This window comes from Uloborus diversus, chromosome 6 (assembly GCF_026930045.1).
Source record: "Uloborus diversus isolate 005 chromosome 6, Udiv.v.3.1, whole genome shotgun sequence".
NCBI lineage: Eukaryota > Metazoa > Arthropoda > Arachnida > Araneae > Uloboridae > Uloborus > Uloborus diversus.
The window spans coordinates 125774437-125796133 of NC_072736.1; the positions used below are offsets into that span (position 1 = coordinate 125774437).

At 32.0% G+C, this 21697-nt stretch overlaps 1 protein-coding gene across 1 annotated transcript in view; it reads right to left on the minus strand.

Annotated features, from left to right (window-relative positions):
• Positions 1-15047, minus strand: part of LOC129225101 (TATA box-binding protein-associated factor RNA polymerase I subunit A-like) — a gene marked incomplete at its 5' end in the record, with an annotated part of 37232 nt that extends 22185 nt beyond the window's left edge. The window contains 2 exon segments of the mRNA XM_054859660.1: positions 6756-6823; positions 14911-15047. Of these exon segments, the coding sequence (XP_054715635.1) occupies positions 6756-6823; positions 14911-15047 (205 nt within the window).
• Between the last annotated feature and the right edge of the window lie 6650 nt (positions 15048-21697).

Sequence of the window (21697 nt, forward strand, 5' to 3'; positions counted from 1 at the left end):
ATAATTAAAATTAACAAGCTCATTAAAATAAATACATCAAAAAAAAATCGTTTCTTTTTCCCCTGTTGCCAAAAACAATTTTTTAAATGAATTAATGCACTTACCAAAAAAAATAAAAAAAAATAAAATGTCAACTTAAAGAAATAATTTTCATTGTCAAAAAAAAAATCGTCTGCGCATATCTTTATGTGGAAACATAAATGACTTCGAGTTTATTCACCGAAAACTGAATACCTAAACTAAAACTTTAGCGTAAAAAATAAGTCACATCAACAATAATTATTTCACAGTCAAAACCATAGCTGCGGAGTCGGAGTCGAATATCTATGAATCGGAGTCAGTCATTTATCCTCCGCGTATAAATTTTTGCCAAAGCTACGAAGTCAGAGTCCAAGTCGGGGAGTCGGAGTCCGATTAATTGTTGGGCACAGGAGTCGGAGTCAAGTGCCCCTAAATTCTCAGAGTCGATGTCTGGAGTTGGGCGTCAAGAGCTATTTCCAACAAAATTTGTTTGAAGTAAATCCGCCTTTAAGTACGGAATCTACATTGACTTTCAGTTTCCCCGTAGGCGCTAATGTTAGGGGATTTGAACTGTTCAATATTGAACGAAAAATTGTTCAAATCAAAAAGATATTTTATCTACAACAGGGGTCTGGCCAGAGCAAATTTGGGTCCATTAACGGACCCTTCACAAAAATCCGATCAACAAAAACGGACCTTTCACAAAATCCCTATCAACCAAAACGGACCCTTCACAAAATTCTGATAAACAAAAACGGATCTTTCACAAATTATTTATTGAAAGAGCAAATTTCAAAATAAAATAATACAACATATTTCCTGTATAAAAACGATAATGTTTGGAACCTTTTTTAAAGTTAAATTAGAGGAATCAACTTGTACAAAATCAGCTAATTTTGCAAAAGAAAAAAAAAATCGGCACTCTTGTGATGCTTCTGCAAGCCATAAATAATCACAACGGCCAATAAATATAATGCCTGTTGTTGGTTTCTTTGAAAGAAATTAACAACTGAAAGTCAGTTTGGTTTATAATTTTGCTTGTTTGTTTTATGCAGTGATGTTGTTATAAACTTCTTTGAAAAAGTGTCAACATTCTCTGAATAGGCGTAGTAAGCACTTTTCTCCCCACTCATGATTTAATCTTCAATAATGTACAGTGAAATGAACTTAGAAGTAAAAAGCAGTGTAGGGGTGAGGGGGATGTGATCGCTTCAGATAGGGTTACAAAATTCAAACTTATCGCCACTTTGCGTCTGGTGGTGCGATGTTTAACTGTTTATTGCCACTAGTGTCTGGTGGTGCAATGTTGAACTTATTTTGGGAGAAAGTTATATGGGTTTGGTTTTTCGATGCTAAAAAGGATAATTTACTTTAAATAAACTTTTATTCACCGTTTTTTTTTTCTATAGATGCCTACATTTTGAAAAACGCAATCTTTTTACATCCGATATGAGAATCATATTTTGTTCTTTTTTTCAAGCCAGTAACTTCGCTTTATTAGGATGCAAATAAATGAAAAATCTCTGTATTTTTGTAACAAAGCTTATTTCAAGTTTTTAAAGTGGAATTCCATTTTCTTTTATGAGTCAATAATTAAAATGCTGAATTGATGGTTTATTTTTTATTTTATTTATTTATTTATTTTTCCTTCAACTGTGTCCAGATATTAATGATATGTTTATCATAGGACTCTAAAATGCAATTCAAAAATAATTTTATCCAAAAAATTAGATTTACAAGCCCTTTTTATACTTTTAATGCCTTCACTTTAAGGATTGCAATCTCTTTGCATCCGCTGTGGAAATCTGATTTTTCGAATTCTCGATGTTTAGTACGCTTAGTTAAGAGGTAAACAAATAAAATATTTTTTTTTATTTTTGTAAAAATCACAGAGTTTATAAGGTTTAAACGAAACTCTGCTCTTAAACAGTGTCTTGGGTTAAAAAGTTAAATGCTGAACCTGCCTGAATTTTTTTTCTTACAGTTATTTTAAATATTATACAAATAACATTTCTAGTATAATTTAACATGATGTAGAATGATAGATAAATATTGATACTTGAGGGGTGCCCATCTTCCAGGGAGCGATGCCTCCTCCCCCCTCTCCCCAAATACTAGAAAAACACTCAAGAATGATATTCTTAACAGAAAAGAGAGAAAACACTCAACTTTAAGTGTCAATGATTCAGTTTCCACTATCTCAAATGTCTAAACTTACGTTTTTACCAAAAAAAAAAAAATTTTTTTTTAAAGAAAATTATTTGATTTTTCACAAAAAACGGACCCTGTGAAAAATCCTGGACAGACCCCTGTACAAGTTTTTCATCAAAAGCTTTTTCCTACAAAGTTTGTTTGAAGCAAATTCGCCTCACAGTTCGGAATTCCCTTGAATTTCCCTGTAGGAGCTAATGTTAAGTTTTTTTGAACTGTTCAAAATTGAACAATCAAAAAGTGAAATATGGGAATGAGGTGTCCTCGCCGAGATCTTTCGAACAAAAAAAAGTTTTTTCGAATCGGACTATTCATTCAAAAGTTATTAGGGGGGGACAGACAGACCGACAGACATTTTTCCCTATCTCAATACCCTACTTTCCAATTTTTAATTTTTCAATATTTATTTAATTATTTTATTTATTTTTGACTTTTTTTTTGTTTTTCGCGATATTTTTAAGATACATTAAGCCTTCTTTCATGCTTTTTTCTTCTTTTTCTGACTTTTACTGGGAAAGTAGGCTAAAAATACATCGAAAAAAAACAAAAAACAAAAAACAATATTTTGAAGAAAATGATAAATTTTACACCAAGTATGGGATACGTAAATGTTTTTCAATTTGAAGAAATGTGTTTGTGGTGTGGGGTATAGGGACAACGTTTTATCAACAGAAGTTTTGAGTTTCTAATTTTTTTTTTTTTTTTTTTTTTGTTTTAACTTATCCCCTATTAGTGCTGGTTCACACTTTCAGACAAAAGGCACAGGTTGCCTTGTTCAAATTATATGAAACTCTTTTTACATATTGTTTTGAACTCAGTAGCAGAAACTTTCTAGCCAGTCTGCGACACTATTTTGGGGAGTTGAAATCAATCTGCAGCATCATTATCAGTTTTAATCATTTTAAGTTTTCATAAAATACACAAGTAAAGGTCAAGACTCAGAAATTTTCCAACTGGCCAGGGGCGCTAGACCTGAAAAACTTAGTGGCCACCACTGTCGCCGCATTTTAAAGTATAAAAAAAGGGGGGGGGACAGTTTTCACTAATTTCATAAAAATAAATAGAACTCTGCGCACTATGAAAAGCAATTATTCAATACATATTTATTTAAATGTGGGAAATTTAAGTTAAAATAGGTTTTTGAACTTTTTTTTTTCAGAAAATGAATCAATAAATAAATTAGTAAATGAGAAGTTGGCAGGAAACTGCATTTTAGATGAATATTTCAGTTTGCAGCAAAGCTTCCAAAGCAAATACAATTGTGCAGGTAATAATTCACATTTTTTATGAAAATCATTTCAAAAGAAACATGATTTACTGTACATTATATGTAATCTTCAATAATTTGTATTGAGGTAAACATTAAATTCTGTTTTTGGAAACTTAGGGAAGTAATAGTCTCGTCTATTCCCATCTTGCAAATGACCAAACATGGCGTCAACAAGAAAAATGAATGATTCTAAATAGATTTTTGAATTTCTAACATAAAAGTAGAAAAAAATTCAAAATCCTTAAAAAACTACAACTTAGATGAAATAGTCAGTTTTAGCACATTAGCCTCTAAAACAATGAAGATAAGATAACATTCTGAAGATAAAATTTTGCATTTTTTAAGACAATAATTAAGAATTATCCAAAAAAAGGCAAATTTTGCATAATTTTCAGCAGTTTGCATTGCAATAAACATCCAATTATGTTTATGAAAACATAGGCACTTACCAAGTCTTGCTTACCAACATCTTGGGAAGGACCAAACATGGCGACTACGCCGAAAATTAAGATATAAATTTTTGAATTTGTTGCAAAAAAATAATTTAAAAACAAAAGTCTTCATGAGATTACACTTTAGTTGAAAAGTTTTTAGCGCTTTTGCGTCCAAAGCAATGAGGATAAGGTGAAATTTTAAATCTAAAACTTTTCATTTCTAAAGAAAATTACTTTAAAAAATAAAAATTAAAAAAAAAAGCGATTTGATGCACATTTTAAGTTATTTTCATTAGTTTGCTGTTAAATAAAACATCCAATTCTGCTTCGTTTTTGAAAACTTAGGCACTTAAGCATCTTATCTACTTTGATCTTGTGAATGACCAAATATAGCGACTATGTTTCTAGCTGATGTGCTGAAAGAATCCATCGACTTTCCGGTCAAAAATTGATCTCTAAATGATCTTTGCCAAGTTGTATTTCTTTTTTTTTTTTAAATTTTATTTATTTATTCTTTCTTTCTTTTTGTTGTTTTGTAAAAAATTGTCCGCAGGTCGCTGAAAAATCTGCGACGCACGTCTCGCGTCTCAGTTTCTGCTACCGGGGTTTTGATGGAAAAGGAAAAATATAAGACGATTTTTCAAGAACATCCTAATACACACGACGCACACTGTAAGAGGATTGAACCAAAAAAGGTTAGATTGATAAATTAGCTCATCTGAACATGGAATATTACTAATGATTATCTAATATTTCTTTTTTTAATGAAAAATGTCCATTATCATACTCTCTCATAACACTGTAATGCTCGTATTTATTGTAAGCCGGCCAGGACAATTCAATATCATCCTGTTCTATAACATTTACAGTTGCTTCTTTATTTCGAATATTGTAAAAGAACTTATTTTTGCTAAACTTTAATTTTCGTGATTTTCAAAAATTTAAGCCTCGCGAAATACTTTTGTTTTTCAACTTTCGGTCTGTCTATATAAAATTCGTAAAATTTTCAACTTGTGAAATCACCGATATCTTAATTTTCGTGAAAATAAGTGCTTTTACAGTATTGGAACAATAATCTCTTTGAAATCTAAAGCGTTCGTCCACAGGACATTCTCGGCAGCCAGAAAAAACAAAGGCGTTACTAAACTGGCGGTTATCGCTAATTCATATACTTTTATTTTTAAGTCAAGTTCTGTTCAATACAAATATTGGCGAAACATGAAAATTATGATGGTAAACAAACAAATGGTGTCAAACAGATAGCATGTATGACGTCAAAATTATATGCCCGAGGTCAGCTTGTATTTTTATGAGTCGTATTATTTCTCATTGCGTAGACTGATGTACTTGTGTAAAATTTGCGACAGGCAAATTTAACCTTGATTAATTGATTGATTCTTTTTTCTTTTCTTTAAAGTTTATTTAAAAGTAGTTTCCAGAAATCGCTACAAACTAATATTTTTTCGTATCGAACTACTCACTACACTAGTTTTTTTAAAGTAGTGCGCTACACTACAAACTACTAAAAAATGTAGCTAATACAGTAGCGCCACTATTTGTAGCGCTCTACTTCCAATCACTGATAGAGTTGAATATTTTACGTTTTCAGTTTTGAAACCCCAAATTCAGAATCAAAAAATTCAAAAAATTATAAAATTTCGAGATTTTTTTTTTTTTTTTAATATGATGTACCTTAGATCCTTAAGTCAATTGTGCCATATTTTTTTTTTTAAATAATAGTTTTATGTTTCTACTTTGAAAATAAATGGCTCCCAATAACTTTGCCTTTTGTGGGTCAACAAAGTCTACTTAATGGCAAATGTACTTAATGGTTTAAACTCTAATTTTTTTCTTGATTCCTTACATAAAGTGAATCTATAACTTATTTTCCATAATAGAACTGACAACATCTTCCTCATCAAATCATAAAAACCTGGAAGAACCAAAACCTTTAACAGATTGTAAAACCTAAACCATTTGAGATTCATCAACTTTTTTTGCAAGCTTTCTTAAAGGCATAGGAGGACCAAACATGCCAAGTTTCACCAAAATCCGAAATTATAGGTGTTAAATAGGTGCTTTCTTGTTTGATTTGGTTCAACAACAAAAATAAAAGTTAAATGATACATAACATTTGTGAAGTAAAGAACGAAAAACTTATTTAACATAGTATGAGCCAAAATAAACATCAACTTCAAAAATAATTGAAATCTTCACAGAATGTGAAAGAATTGAAATCTCGAACAAGACAAGAAATTTTTGGCGAAGCACGTTATTTGTGATGGTATGTTTTCAAAACATATGTATTTTAGTCGAAATTACAGTGGTGGCCGAAGATCTAGGGAGGGGGGGGGGGGATAGGAAGTTCAAGGAAGCGGGTAGAAAAAAATAAAGGAGACTATAGAAAAAATAGGCTTTTTTGGATTTATAGAAAAATATAGGAATATAGGAGCGATGTGAGGCCATATTACAAGTAACTATTACAAGAACAAAAAATTTTTAACATTTTCTGCACAACTAAACAATTTTTTGGAATCAGATTATTAGCCAAAAGGTAACCAAAAGGTACACATAAAATGGTAGCTATTTACGAACATATGTAAGAATGGAAATGTATTAATCTGAAAAACTGTAGGTGTCATAAGTGTTTTATTTGTCAATTTATTCATTTTCTTGGAAAATGAAAATCATTAAAATTCAACTAATAATGTTCACTTTATTTTCAAGTTCCCTACTCCATTTTATACAAAAATAGATTTGTATGAAACACAGAGAAAGTTGTAAAATTCAAAATGATCATTTTCCAAAAACAAAATTACCTCACAAATGTCCATATTAGTTCATTTTTGTTAGTTAGCTGCAGATTTTCAAAGACAATCATGATCGCCTAAAAAAAGAATAATTATTAACAATTAAATACAAAAAAAATTCTAACACATAAAGAAATTTTACCCTTCAATGATTTATGTAAAATTGTTAGACATACTAAGTAACAGCCAAAAGATACCTTTTCAGGTAAAGCTGAAAATTAGAGGTAGCCGCCAGGGTTGTTTGGTTTAAACCACATTGGTTTAAACCATGGTTTAAACCAATTGGTTTTTTTAAAAAAACATGCGGTTTTTTTTAAAAAATGGTTTAAAAAAAAAAAAGCCAAAAAAAATCCATTTTACAGGTTTACATTGATTTCCCCACACATATTGAATAAGAAACAAATTAGGATTGGAAAAAGCTTCAAAGTTAGTCTTTTTGTTCAAGGCTTTCAACTAAATGAATTTTTTCTAAAGACTGTTGGAGAAAACAACGGTTCTTTTGGTTTAAAGCAAAATATTTTTAATCTGTTACAAACAAAAACTGTAAAATTACATTTATAAATAAATATACAGGGTGTCCGAAAAGTCCTTGACACATTTAACCTAAAATACCATTGTTATGTGTCGAGGACTTTTCGGACACCCTGTATATGTAATGTATTCAACTCATTTCAGAAATATGTGTATAAATCTTTTTACAATTACATAAAATCAACTTTACACCAAAATAACACATGCATAAATACATAGCAACTTTTACGTTATAAATTAATATTATTTTTATGTTATTTAGTACTTTGAACAAAAAGCAAGTTTTGAAGCTTTTCCAGAGCCTAATCAATTTTTGAGTTATGAATGCTATCTAAATGAAATATATGCACTGCACTTTTCTGAAGCTGGTTTCAGTAATGTTGAAGACTTTTAAAGACGGTTGCATTGTATTTTTCAAATTCTTTTTCCTGGCTTTTCCACCACTCAGTCACTGTTGCAGAAGATATAACGTTTTTGGAAAAAAAAAATTTCTTGAAATAGAATTTGCTACACATTTATTTGTTCTAAAGAGTTTGCATTTAATATTTTTTAAATTTCAATGCTGGATGCAACATGTATGCCAGTAAATAAGCTGTAATTTAAGACATGTTACACCAATTTTTGTATTTTTGATTTGGTTCTTTGTTTTAGCGATAGTCGATATCTTTTCCAAGTCTTTCCAAAATAAGAACGGAGTCGAATATAGAGCAGCACTTTTTTTTTTTAACTTTGTCAGTACAACAGCAATCGATTTTTTGACTGTTCAATCATGTACTGTTGTACATTTTGCTTTACTTCAATATTTGCGACATTGTGTATATAAAAATCAGCGTTATGTAAGATCAGAAAGAAAAAATTTGAAAATTGTTCTTTTGAAAAGATTATGCTTAAAAATATAACTTTTACATTTATTCGATAATTATCTATATTATGTTGGTTTTATAAAGTTTTTTTCTTGGATCTTCATTATATTTTATCTTAACCCGCATCACAACCACTTCTTGAAGTATTTCGTATCATAAAGGGTCTATATATACATGCATACTAATATGTTAATCAAGTGAAACATTTCAATCAATATTTCCCTGCAGAAAGCTATTTTAATTATTTAATTTAGTTACAAGATTTTGTTCTTATCTCTTTAATTAATCAAGAAATTAGGTATAATGTGAGGATTGAATAACTGTTAATTACATGGAACCTTAATTACCTTCCGAAAATCAATTGTTTTTCTCACAAATAGTATTTAAACCAAAAAAAAACCCGGTTTAAACCAAAAAAAAAACGTTTTTTTTTGGTTTTTTTGAAGAAAAAAACGGTTTTTTTTACCAACCCTGGTAGCCGCTCACCAAGTGGCGATTAAAGTTGCAAAAGTGGCGATTAAAAAATGTGTCATCCATCGCCTCCCTCGGTCGTCACTCTTGCTCAGTCACTCTACTTGCATTCCCAATTGAACCACATTCCCCTCCCCCTGTTCCGAGCTACCCCGATGTATTTCTTTTCCCCACCGCAAGAGGGAGAAATTCAGCTGCAGCAGTGTACTGTCATTTGCACTTTTAACCCTACAGGTGCTACCTGCCTTGCGATGGCTGCTCAGCAATCACGTGGTATTTTAATTTCATTGTTATTCGAAATGCGCTAATAGTTTTGCGCAAATGGGTGGCGAGAGAAAAAGAGAATGAGCTAATGAAAATTTTAAATCATCAGTCTTATTCAACAAATACCAGTTAATTATACTCTAGTGGTCTAGTGCGATGCTACAAGTATGAACAATTTCATTTTATATTTTTTATTCTCAATATCATAGATTCATTGTTATCAAGTTTGTGAAGTGTCAATGTTTAACACAAATTCATTTTTCTTAAGATTTGAAATTAACAGAAACATATCGTGCAAGATTTTTTATGTCTTTTACCAGTCATATTTAAAAACTAAAAGCCTTTTGCATACATCTCCTAGTACATGCTCATGAATACTTAAAACACACCGACAGCTCAGTTATTCCGTCCGAGGACTGCAGTTTTGTGCTTTTTAGCACTCATCAGCCCGGAATAGGAATCACACGAGCTGGAGGCGAAAAATTCCTATTCCGGGCTGATGAGTGCTAAAAAGCACGAAACTGCAGTCCTCGGATGGAATAACTGAGCTGGCGTTGTATTTTAAGTATTTCTGCCTTAGCCCTGGCTTTAGGGCGGTAACTTACAACAAAATATGCTCATGAATAGTTGGCAGGTTACAGAAAACAATGTTTAATAAAGTGCTCATGCACAGAAAAAGTAACACAACTCAAAATACATATTTTGCAGTTAATTTAAAAATGTATAACAGTTTGAGATGTTGCTTACAACAAGAAAAACATCATAAAGGCCCCTATGGATTGTAAAATGATTTACTAATGCTCTAAAACTGAACTTTTTCCTTGTTTTGCACTGTACTAAAAGGTTTTTTTTTTTTTTTTTTTTTTTTGTCTCTACTGTAAAATTTGATGTTTTTTGGTTGTGTCACCTTTCTTGCATGTGAGCAATATTACGATAATTTTTTTCATTATTAATAAAAATTTGAAACATAGTTGCAGTTTTAAAAAGTGGCTACTAATAAAACTGAGTCTACCGGCCACTGGCTACTAACCAAATTTCCCAGTTTTCAGCTTTATTTTCAGGCCTTCAATTTCGAAAATTTTTTGAAGGAGAACACCCAGCCTCCATCTTTAAAATTTCAAAATAAAACCTAAAAATGTGCATAGGGCCAACAAGAAGCCATGTCGGCCTGTACTGAAGGTATTTTTAAAACTTCAAAATCACAAATTTTTCGAGGACAGCCCCCAAACTTTAACACTTTTCCTAGCATCACCACAGAGAACACAAAATACATTTTTCAGAGTTCAACAAAGAAATATTTCCAAAGAGAGCCTACAAACTTTCCCCAATGAAAATAGTTTTGAAATTTAAAATAAATTTGCCAAATTTATTGTTTATTGTCAATCTTGCCAAGAGGCTAGGTTCTCACAACCCAGCTTTATTCATAATTAGTATTCTAGACGATTCAGGTTAAATAATAAAATGCCAGATTTTTTAAAAATCAAAATTCTTAAAGAGCATGCAAAACAAATTGAGGTATTTCTTAAAATTTGGATGCATGGATAGTAGGGTGGAACGAAAAAAAAAGTTTTTGATTTTCAATTTGCCGTAGTGCGGAAAAGTTGCCTTTTCATGCAAGCAAGATGTAAAAAAATATGAAAAATATTGAAGCACGTATTGAGGTGCGGCAAAGAGCATAAAGTTTTACAAAATTGCAATTTTTGCTACATTTTAATTTTTTTTAAAAAAATTTCAAATTTATCTTTATGCTTCAAATGCTGTCGAAAAGCAATTTTTATGCTCAACAGGTCGCACAATAACTTTTTTTTTTGTTGTTCGGATTATGTCTTGAGGTGCCGCAAGAGCAAAGTAAGTTTCGCAAAAACCCACTTTTTGCCGAATGCACTGGCATCTGGGAGCTTGAGTCATTGCAGCAGTTGATGTTTAAATGGGGCGGGGCTGGTAAGCAGTGATTTGTGTGAGTGGGGCCAAGCTCAGATCAGGTGTCAATTTCTTTGTCGAGTTGAGTTAGTGAGTAACGTAAAATTTCGTTAGTTGGTAAGAACTTCATTGTTGTGATTTGCAATGGCTCTGTCTAAACAAGTGCAGACGAGACAAATGTCAGAATGTCCTATTTTTGGAATATTTAGCGATTTCAATGAAGTTTTACTACCCACTTACGAAGATATAATAAAATGCTACTATTTTATTAGACACGGCCTAAAAAGTGCGGCTGGAAAAGATCTTTCTGTAAGTGAAATATATATGACTTTTTAGTTTCCAGAATAGGTTACATCTGGTCAAGAGCTTCTTTGAGGTAACAGGAATAGAAGCCTAATGGATTCTTAGATGGTAAAACAAAAGAATCAAACGAATTTAAAGACAAACTAAGTCAATAGCTGGAAACCTGTTCTAATCTTCCTGTGGTTACTTCCTTACCCATTAAAAATAACCTTCTTTTTGAGAACATACAGGATATAAGTACCGATCACAAATATGTATTGGATATGTGTTTCAGTATATCAAGTGGGACTTGCTCACTAGATTTCTCTTCAAGGAACCTGAAAAAACTTCCCCACTCCAGATGACTTACATTTGCAAACCGTATATTTCGATTATACGTGGCAACTAAAAGTCCGACTGAAAATCTCAAGACTGACTCAGTACATTGTTAAAGTGTAGTAAAGTATAGTTTCCTTTATATGAGCGTGGCACTTCGGGAAAATTGTTTAAAACAAATAATAATACTGAAATATATTAATAGTAATCATTATTCATTCATACATTTTCAAGAAAGGATCCATTTCTTGTACGGATCAAGTGGGCAATGCGTATGCTCCTGTGTGGTTTAACATCAAGTTAAAACCTTCTCGTACTTACGGCTCTAAACATTTATTTGAATGTATCTTACATTCACGATCTCTCTCTCATGATTTTAAGAATATTATAGACCAGGTTACATAAAGAAATGGGTATTTTGATGCAACAGAAAATCTCCATTTGGCTATGTTATGCAAAGAGCGTAGAAATGTAAGAGAACTTGGATTACGACGTGTGTTGAATGCAAGAACACAAAGTAGAGGCGGGGTTAAGAAGTTTCAAGTTCAACAAATAATTATATGATAATACTAACAAATAATTAAATAATAATACTGCCTAAGATTACATCGATTTGATCTCATGGGGTGAAAATGAAATAACCGAACCCCCCTTGGTAAAACATTTGTCTAGTGAATCTCTCAAAGTGAAACTTGTAACCCGTAAGCGGCTCTTAAAATGTATGGTTCAGTCGCAGGACACGAAAAATTGACTCAAGAGTTACTTGGAAGAAAGTGTTATTTTGTACAGAAAAAAAAAACTTTAATGTGTCAAAGAAGTAGACACAAACATCATACAGGTTTAACCATTTATATACAATCATTAAGAATACTTTGAATAATAAAAATGGAATTGTTAATGTCTTTTATAGTACATTAGTGATACCCGCACAGCTTTGCCCGTTGTAGAAAAATTAAAAGGTCATTTGGTTTGCTTGTATATTTACAAATAATGTAAGAAGAATTTCTTGCCAATTGGCTTGCCCATGGTACGGTTTCACGTTATAACAACTTGGTAATTTACTCGCCCATCTTATAATTTTGCTCGAGTAAATATGATTAAAATTGGAATACAAAAAGAACAAAACCGAATTTTCGAAAAATTGCTACGAGGTGCACACACCCCATGCTACAAACTAACTTTGTGCGAAATTTCATGAAAATCGGCTGAACGGTCTAGGCGCTATGCGCGTCACAGAGATCCAGACAGAGATCTAGATCTCCAGACAGACTTTCAGCTTTATTATTAGTAGAGATTATGATTTTTTTTAACTGTATTTTTTAATTAGTATTTTTTTCCGAATGTAATGCTTAAAAAATGTATTCACTGCCATATTTTGTGCCGTTATATACAGTAGGAAAGCATAAAAAGGAATTTCATTGTTAAATGGAAATTTCGGTAATTATCAAACTTTAAGCTCGTTGCGGCACCTAAAGATATTGTAGTAAAGCAATGAAATTTCTTCTGCTTCTTTTAAAACTTAAATGACAACTTTTCCCCCCTACGGCAAACCAAAAAATTTGAAAAAAAAATTTAAGGTCATTTTCGTTCCACCCTAATGGATAGATTCAAATTTTACAATTTGTTTGGCTATCATATAACTTTAAATGGTTAAATGGTCAGAAGGTATTATTGGAGAAAGTTGACCTGTCTAAATTGATGAAAGAGATATGGCACAATATTTTATGCCAAAACTTTGCAAATAATTAATGTTTTAAAACCCATGAAGGTCTGCTCAGAAAATTTTATAACAAAAGTAGGGTTCAATTTCTGATCAATTTTAACACATAAATTTCAGTTGCATGATTCTGTTGTAGAAGTTATTAAATGCAATTAAAAATGATCATGTGACACACATCTAACAATCACACAGCCAATAGGGATCACAGCAACGCTGTAGTGAAAAGAACAGAAATAAACATCAAAAATAATGTTCTTATTTAAAATTATTAGTTGAAATGACAACACCCTGTAACCGATATTTAGCAGGCAAAGTGAGATCAATAAAACATTCTTTGTCGATCAAAAAAAAACTTTTTAAAGGCATCAAGATTTTTAAAAATTATATCTAAATAAATTGTTGTTCCTTCGTTTTCCCTAGAAATTGACTGAATACATTAAATATTCTTCAAAATGAATGTTTTGCTAAATTTCAGAGAATGGCCAAATTGTTGAATTTTAAAAAGCCTTTGAGAAAAAATTGTTAGCAAAACTCTTCTGGAATATTTTATATAACCATTAGACATGATAAATAAGACACTTCAGAGCTACCTGTCTGATTTGAAATGAAAGGGCACATTAATTAATATTTTCTTTTTTTTGGCGGAGGAATCCAAATTAGGAGTTGGAATCGGAAGCATCCGACTCCAAGAGTCAAGAATCGGCAATGCAAAAATCTGTGATCACGTAACGCTCTGACATCACCAACAATGATACTCATGCCATTGCATGTGAGGTGGCATAACTTCAATGTTCATTATCAGAACATTTCATCAACACCTAAAATTAAGTAAAATATAACAATGTTTTATTGCACAAAATTTGCAGACGCGTGTTTCAGGTTTACAAGGAACCCATTTTTCAATGCAATGAAATGTGAGCATAAGCATGTGACTCTTCAGCCCAAAGCTAAAAGGATGAAAAGTTATTCACACTTTATTACATTGAAATATTTTAAACTTTATTGCTTAGAAATTATTCTTGAGAAGGCTGGGAATGGAACTTCAATAACTCAAAGGTTTTAGGTGGTCTTTTGCGACTTCGAGTTATTGAGAGTTGACTGTATAACCAAATAAGGAACTATGCAAACAATATGTAAGTTTAAAAAATACAGTGAAATCCCTCCAATGTGGACACTAACGGGACACATTTTTTTTGTCCGCAAAAGAGAGGTGTCCACTGAACAGGGGTTTAATAGTGTTATTTGCCTTGGAATCGGGGAATTAAAAATTGTCCGCATAATAGTGGGTGTCCGCATTTGAGGGGTGTCCGTTAAGAGGGGTTTTACTGTACATTCGACTGTGAGACAAGTACTTAATTTAGTTATTTTTTCAATAATGTTAAACTTTTCTCGCTCATATACATCTATATGAACCCCATAAAAGTTTAGGGAAAATCTTTCTAATAAAGAAGCAACTTGCACCTGTCATACCATGCTGGGTGATTTTGTAGCCTTTAAAATGTATAATCCTTCCTATAAGTGAATTTCGGTAAATAAAAGCATGAACAATTGTTTCTAGTATTGTTTATTATTAATCCTAAAATTTTTCTTGAAGTTGTTTAAGCAATCTAATGTTGGCACTTCTTGGAGCAATTGAGCAACCGGCACTCATAACAACCAATTTCGCTTGGTACAGCAGGTGGTTGCTCCAAGAAGTTTCAATATGTGCTTAACCATTTTGTTTCATGCCAACAAAAGATTTACCTGTAAATTTCAGATGACTTAAAAGTTAACGTACTTTGTAGTAAAAGTGGTCACAAAATGCTTTCTCTTGGCTCATGATCCATAATAGTTTTGCAGCCTCTCCAAATTGCTGGTTTTGAATACAGTTACAGACGAGAGAAATGCACTTTTTATACAAAGATCTAACTTTTTCTGAAAAAAAAAAGAATAAAATAAACTGCAATGAACACACTAAATTTTCATGGTTTGAAAGGTTTCAAATATACATTTGCTGTACAGAAATTAAGAGTTAGATTCGACACCAAGTGAGAGATATAAAAGACAAATTAACAACATATAATATTTTTTAAATGTTCTTCATTTTAAGATGAAGGATTTTCATAAGAATATTAAATATGCATACATATTTTTTTTTTATTTTGTGAATAAAAGGCTTCACTATGTTTCATACAAAATTAATTAAACAACTAAAATATTAAACAAATAAAATAAAAATAACAAAAACTTGCACCATAAAAATTGGGAAATCTGTAACGATAGCAAATAACTCGAAAAATAGCTTTTGTAATTAATTCATTTTTTTTTAGAAAAAAACAATTTTAAACTGGATTTAGTTGCTTTGAAACTTTTTTTTTTTTTTTTGAAGAAACTTAAAATTAGTTAATGTTTAAAAATAATGTTATGTCAACCATGTTGAAAACATTCTAGCTTCAACTATTCAATTCAGAGTCTGTTTTTTGACGGAAAAGTATGAATAAAACATTTTTAAGAGGTATTATAAACAGGGGTATGTCCAGGATTTCTCACAAGGTCCGCCTCAAAGCAGAATACTTTACGATGTTCTGCAACGTAAAATCATTTGACCAAAATTGTTCTGCCAGTACTTCAAGAATTGTACGCGAAAAAACGAGACATTTCCCACAAATTGGGTGTCAAAAATAAAAATCGTTTCACGTGGGAGTTTTTTTTCTTTTTTTTTTTTAACTGGACTGTTGCTATTTATTTCTGTGGAAATTGGATATTTCCGGAAACATCACAGCTTTCAACCAAATGACTAACTAAAAAGGACTGAATTTGGAAAATTAGTTGATCATGAAAAAACTATAAAATCAAAAAAAAAAAACTTTAAAAAGGTGTCAAACCTGACTCGATTGAGATCCCCCTTTTAGATGGAATTCCCCTTTAAAAACTTGAAATTAGCTTTGTTACAAAAATAAAGAGACTTTTCATTTATTTGCATCCTAATAAAGCGAAGTTAGCTTGAAAAAAAGAATAAAGTATGATTCTCATATCGGATGTAAAAAGATTGCGTTTTTCAAAATGTAGGCATCTATAGAAAAAATAACGGTAAATAAAAGTTTATTTAAAGTTAATTATCCTTTTTAGTATCGAAAAACCAAACCCATATAACTTTCTTCCAAAATAACAGTTTAACATCGCACCACCAGACACTAAGTGGCGATAAGTTTGAATTTTGTAACCCTATCTGAAGCGATCACATCTGCCCCAACCATACGATCCTTTGCAGTTCTAAATTCATTTCGCTGTATATTATTGATGATTAAATCATGAGTGGGAAGAAAAGTGCTTACTACGCCTATTCAGAGAATGTTGACGCTTTTCCAAAGAAGTTTACAACAACACCGCAGCATAAAACAAACAAGCAAAATTATAAACCAAACTGACTTTCAGCTGTTAATTTCTTTCAAAGAAACTAACAACAGGCGTTATATTTATTTGGCGGTAGTAATTATTTATGGCTTGCAGGAGCATCACAAGAGTGCCGATTTTTTTTTTCTTTTGCAAAATTAGCTGATTTTGTATAAGTTGATTCCTCTAATTTAACTTTAAATATGCTGTATTATTTTAATTTGAGATTTGCTTTTTCAATAAACAATTTGTGAAAGATCCGTTTTTGTTTACCAGAATTTTGTGAAGGGTCCATTTTGGTTGATCGGATATTTGTGAAAGGTCTGTTTTGGTTGATCGGATTCTTGTGAAGGGTCCGTTAAGGGACCCAAATTTGCTCTGGCCAGACCCCTGATAAATCAAAATTAATTGTTGCTAAGTACTTCAATTCCACAATGTGTATTACACTCTTCTTTTGTTCTTAGTGATTCCACTGATAGTTTCATCATTATAACTTATTATCTTGGTTTTGTTAAACAATTGAACAATACTACTTGAACCTCTTTCTTTGCTGTCTTGACAGTTTGGAGTCATTAACAAATGATGTAACGCTCTGCGAGGGGTGTAGGCAAAGGCGGATACAGGATTTCATTTTAGGGGATCATGCTCAAGAATGTAGTCTTTCATTTTCTTGAACTTAGGGTTCTTTAGGTGTCAACAAAAGCACAAAATCGGCCATTAGTTGGTTGAAAACTTAGTTTTAACTATTATAAATTAAATACTAAAATTATTATTAATTAAACTTTATTAATAATAATTCAATAGATTAAAAGGACATAGTTAAGTTGTATTATAACCTATTAAGACCAGTATTCACACCAGCCAACACAATACAATAAATAAATACGACGAAAATCTAATAAAAATTAAAGGTTTTATGACATTAAATATTTTAGAGATTGTTTAAACATTAGCATAATACTCGACACAGGACACACATCCATCTTGTATGCAGAAAAATACAATAAACTTCACAAAATAATAGTAAAAAATGGGGCAAAAATCTTATTACAAATTAAATATTTTATGAAAATAATTCGGACATTGATGAATACAGACTGATTCTTTTCAATCGTAGAAAAATCAGAGGCGAATGAAGACGTCACAGTCTCAGAGTTGTAAAAAGAACTCCGGATATGTTCCATAGGTTTTGGGTTCATCAATTTTTTAAACTTTTCAAAAAAGACAACAATGTTTTGTCACTTGAACGCTTCATTAGTTTTCAAACAAATGCGGCTTTTTTCAGCACAATTTCCGTCTAATATGATGGGCTAATTTACGGAAACCCTCGTGTATCGAGGTTTCGGGCAAATGCGATACTAAAATTTTACATTTCTTGCCCGACTTTAAGTCTAAAACACTGATTTAAACTAACTATTTACAGCTTATTTAAAAATAAACTCAGCATGAACAAAAACGAAACTATCTAAAAATCACAACAGAAAAGAATAATCTACAGAGACTTTACATAAAAAATAATGACACAGTACAAAAACTATCAGTGATTAAATTTGTTCTATAAAAAGCGATCGGGCAGCAGACACTTCTTTTCATTATACTGGCGCCTGAAGACAGCTGCCACGAAAAAGAGACTGTCTCAAGCAGAGCTATTTTACTGCTTACATATAAATAGAAAAGTGACATGTAATACCCCCCCCCCCCCCCAAAAAAAAAAGGGAATTCAAAAATTATTACTCTCTCTTGTGGTTTCGGTCAGGCTTTCTTTTCTTTCTTTTTCAAGCAGCAATTTTTACTACTCAAATGCAATGAACCTTATAACTAGTGATTACAATACCAGTATACCGAATACTGGTATTTGGAGCTATTTTGTAATTTTGAAATACCGGTATTTGATGGGGTAGAATACTGGTATTTTCGGTATCTGCTAAAAATAATAAATAGTTTTTAATTAAAGAGTTGGTCGATTTAATTAATTAGATATCTACTGTTATTTTAAATATAAATTTCTTTTTCAATGAGATAGTACCAAAATCATTCTATTGCAATAAAGATTTGACTTCAAAAGCCCGAATTTGTAGAATATCAATGAATAAAAGTAGCGGAAAGGTTACAAAATAATATTTTCATCACCAGATGGCAGGGTTGGCTTTCTGCCGGCAGAAACTAGTTTTTGCCGTGCCAGTGGCAGAAGCCATGCCGGTTTTAACCGGTTTCTACCAGTGGTTTTAACCACCTCGGCAGAAACTTGCCAACCCTGCCAGATGGTGTGATGAATCGCACTTTTGTGAGTTTATGCGAACCATGTTTTTATTTTCCCCATTTCCTTGACTTGCCCCTGTTTGAAAATTAATTTTAAGTGTAATAAGAATGTGCTTGTGCTATGAACAAGGTATTCCAACCATCAATTGCACACAATTCTTTCTTTATTTACTTTTTTACATATTTGTCTCAACTGTACAGAATTTTGTGAAAAACTTTTTCTTCTTATATAGTACAACAAACAGTAATTTTTTATCACCGGTATTAGTGTGCTATCTTGCTAATCAGCCTTATACCAAGCGAGATAATATTTACAACACCTTGAACATTTGAAAAGAGGTAAGTCATAATCAGTTTTAACATATTTTCAGATATTTACAAAATTATAAAGAATTTTGAAGTGTCAATAAAAGCAAACACAAACCTATTCTGACAAAGAGGAATTCGTTGAATATGATGCTAATACTGAAAAAGAACTGTCCTTCAAAGAAGTTATAATTAGCTATAAATAAGGTACAGATGTGATATACCCCCCCCCCCCCCCATTTGGCGACATCCCATTTTTTGCACAAAATTGAAATATTTTTCTCGCCAATGAGGCGATAAATTTTTAAGCATGGCATCCCTGGTGAAACTAACCTGTGGTTGGCAACGCGAAGGCAAACTTGTTCGAACTTGTTTACTTTGGTTCTTTACTTGGTTTTACGCAGGAGAGATACGTGTTGTTTTGTGCAATATACCTTACAGGAATGCTTATTTTGTGTTAGTTTAGATTCAGTAGTTGTGTTTTGAAGTAAAAACATTAGAAAATGCCAGTTTCTTCAAACTTGAAGGTTAATTAAAAGTTAACTCCAACGTGGTGTGTATCTGTAACGTGCCATTGTCATATGATGTATTGTTTTAGACTGAGTGTGAATATTTATACCATATAAAAAGGTAAGTTCTTTATTTTAGAATTCAAAAAAAACCTCTCACTTCCAAAATTCTTTGTTTTTACAAATCCTTGAGGGGTTCTTGTAGTTTTTAACTTTATTTTTACTGTATGTAAATTAATTTTACAGAAATAGTACGGTTATTTTGTTCTAAAAGTTAATTCTTATCGATGCCACGAATTATTTAGACATTCTATTAACGTGCCTCCTTTAGGTACTGAATTTTATGTTAACAATTGAAAGTTCTTTGGGTTGTGCTCTTAAAAATGCTGAATTTTATTAATAAATCTGCACAATAATGGTGCATATTTCACACTTAAAACTGTGTCATTATTGTACACTGAACGGAAGGAGCCACCCTTGGGTGTCTCCATGAAAATATACATAACTGTGACCATACTCCGACTGTAATGTATATTAACAGTCGGAGGGATAACGGACCGAGCGGAGCGAGGTCCTGGCGAGCCAGAGGTCTCATAGTACTTTCGTAATGAGACCGAGGCAGGGCCGGCGAGCCGAGGTCTCATTACGAAAGTACTATGAGACCAAGGGCTCGTATCCCGGAGAAATGATGAAAAAAAAATTAATGCATTAATTTCGACTTGTAATTAATACAATAATTTATTTCATTGTATTTTAATATGTTTACAAAAAACCCCGGCCCTCTACATTTTTGAAGCATATATTCGTGATGTTTTTTGTTGTGCTTTTATGTTGTTTTTATATATATTGTGTTCTGAAGTGCTTTGATCATGTTTTTTTATCTGATTTTTTCCTGTTGGCGCTAAAAAAGCATCGCTAAGAACGATGTATGACATATGTCGTCATACATCGTTTTCTTGGCGACGCTTTCTTGGCGCCAACAGGAAAAAGTCGCCAAGGGTGGGGTATATCACATCAGTTCCATAAATAATGATTTTAAAAAAACCCTACCCACAATACAAAAGAAACACCCACACTCACAAAACTGATTTTGCCGAAATCAGCGAGTTAAAGACCGAATTGTTTAAAAATGTAGGACTTCCAGGCAATACATGAGGTGTATTGCGAATTATTAATAGTATCACCGGCCTGCATGAATTCAGGAAGAATATTTTCAACTGTAAGAAATATTTCAGTAAAATGACTTCCAGGTTTTGTGACAATTAAATAAATGCATTATGTTTCTTGCTATTATGGATTTTTTATTATGATATTTGTTGCTTCATTTTACATTTGTTCAAAATAACTAAACAATGTACTTTTTGCAAAAAATAACAAAATATGGCAACAAAACATTATGTTTTGGGGAAATTTCTAAAACTGGTATTAATACTGGTATTCCAGTATCCTGTTAAAAAAATATCGAATACAGATATTGCATTTTTGGTCCGGTATTGCAATCCCTTCTTATAACAGATTAAAAAGTGTTGTCGCAGATGGGGGGGGGGCATGACTCCCCTGACCCCCTCCCTCTTTCTTTGTGTCCACCACTTCATGTAATGCTCAAAAAATTTTGATATTTCATTTTTTCAAGCAAATATTGAAAATTTTCCCCGCGGTTGGGGGGGGGGGGCATGACCCTCTCCCTCCCTTGTATCTGCCACTGGGTGAAGGGTTTGTGAAATTGTAACCGTATGTGTTAAAAGGGAGGGAGTAACGAGAAATGTGACACCACATTTTTTACGGCTATATGCTTATGCAGGGGCTAATCCAGGATTTTTTTTCCCACTACACTGGCTGCCCCTTACATGAATTACGTTTGTTCTAAATAGCTTTGATTCCATTGAGCGGCTGATTCAATAAAACGGCCAATTCAATAAAGCAGGATTTCGTTCTGTTTTCGACAATTTGATTCATTAAAGGGGTTGATTCAATTAACCACTGATTCAATTTCCTCTTCCCCAATAATTATTAGGCAAGTTAATAAAAAAAAACTTCCACATCACAAATCCTTCAGGGGTCTGGTCAGAGGATATTTGAGTCCGTTAACAGACCCTTCACAAAAATCCGATCAACCAA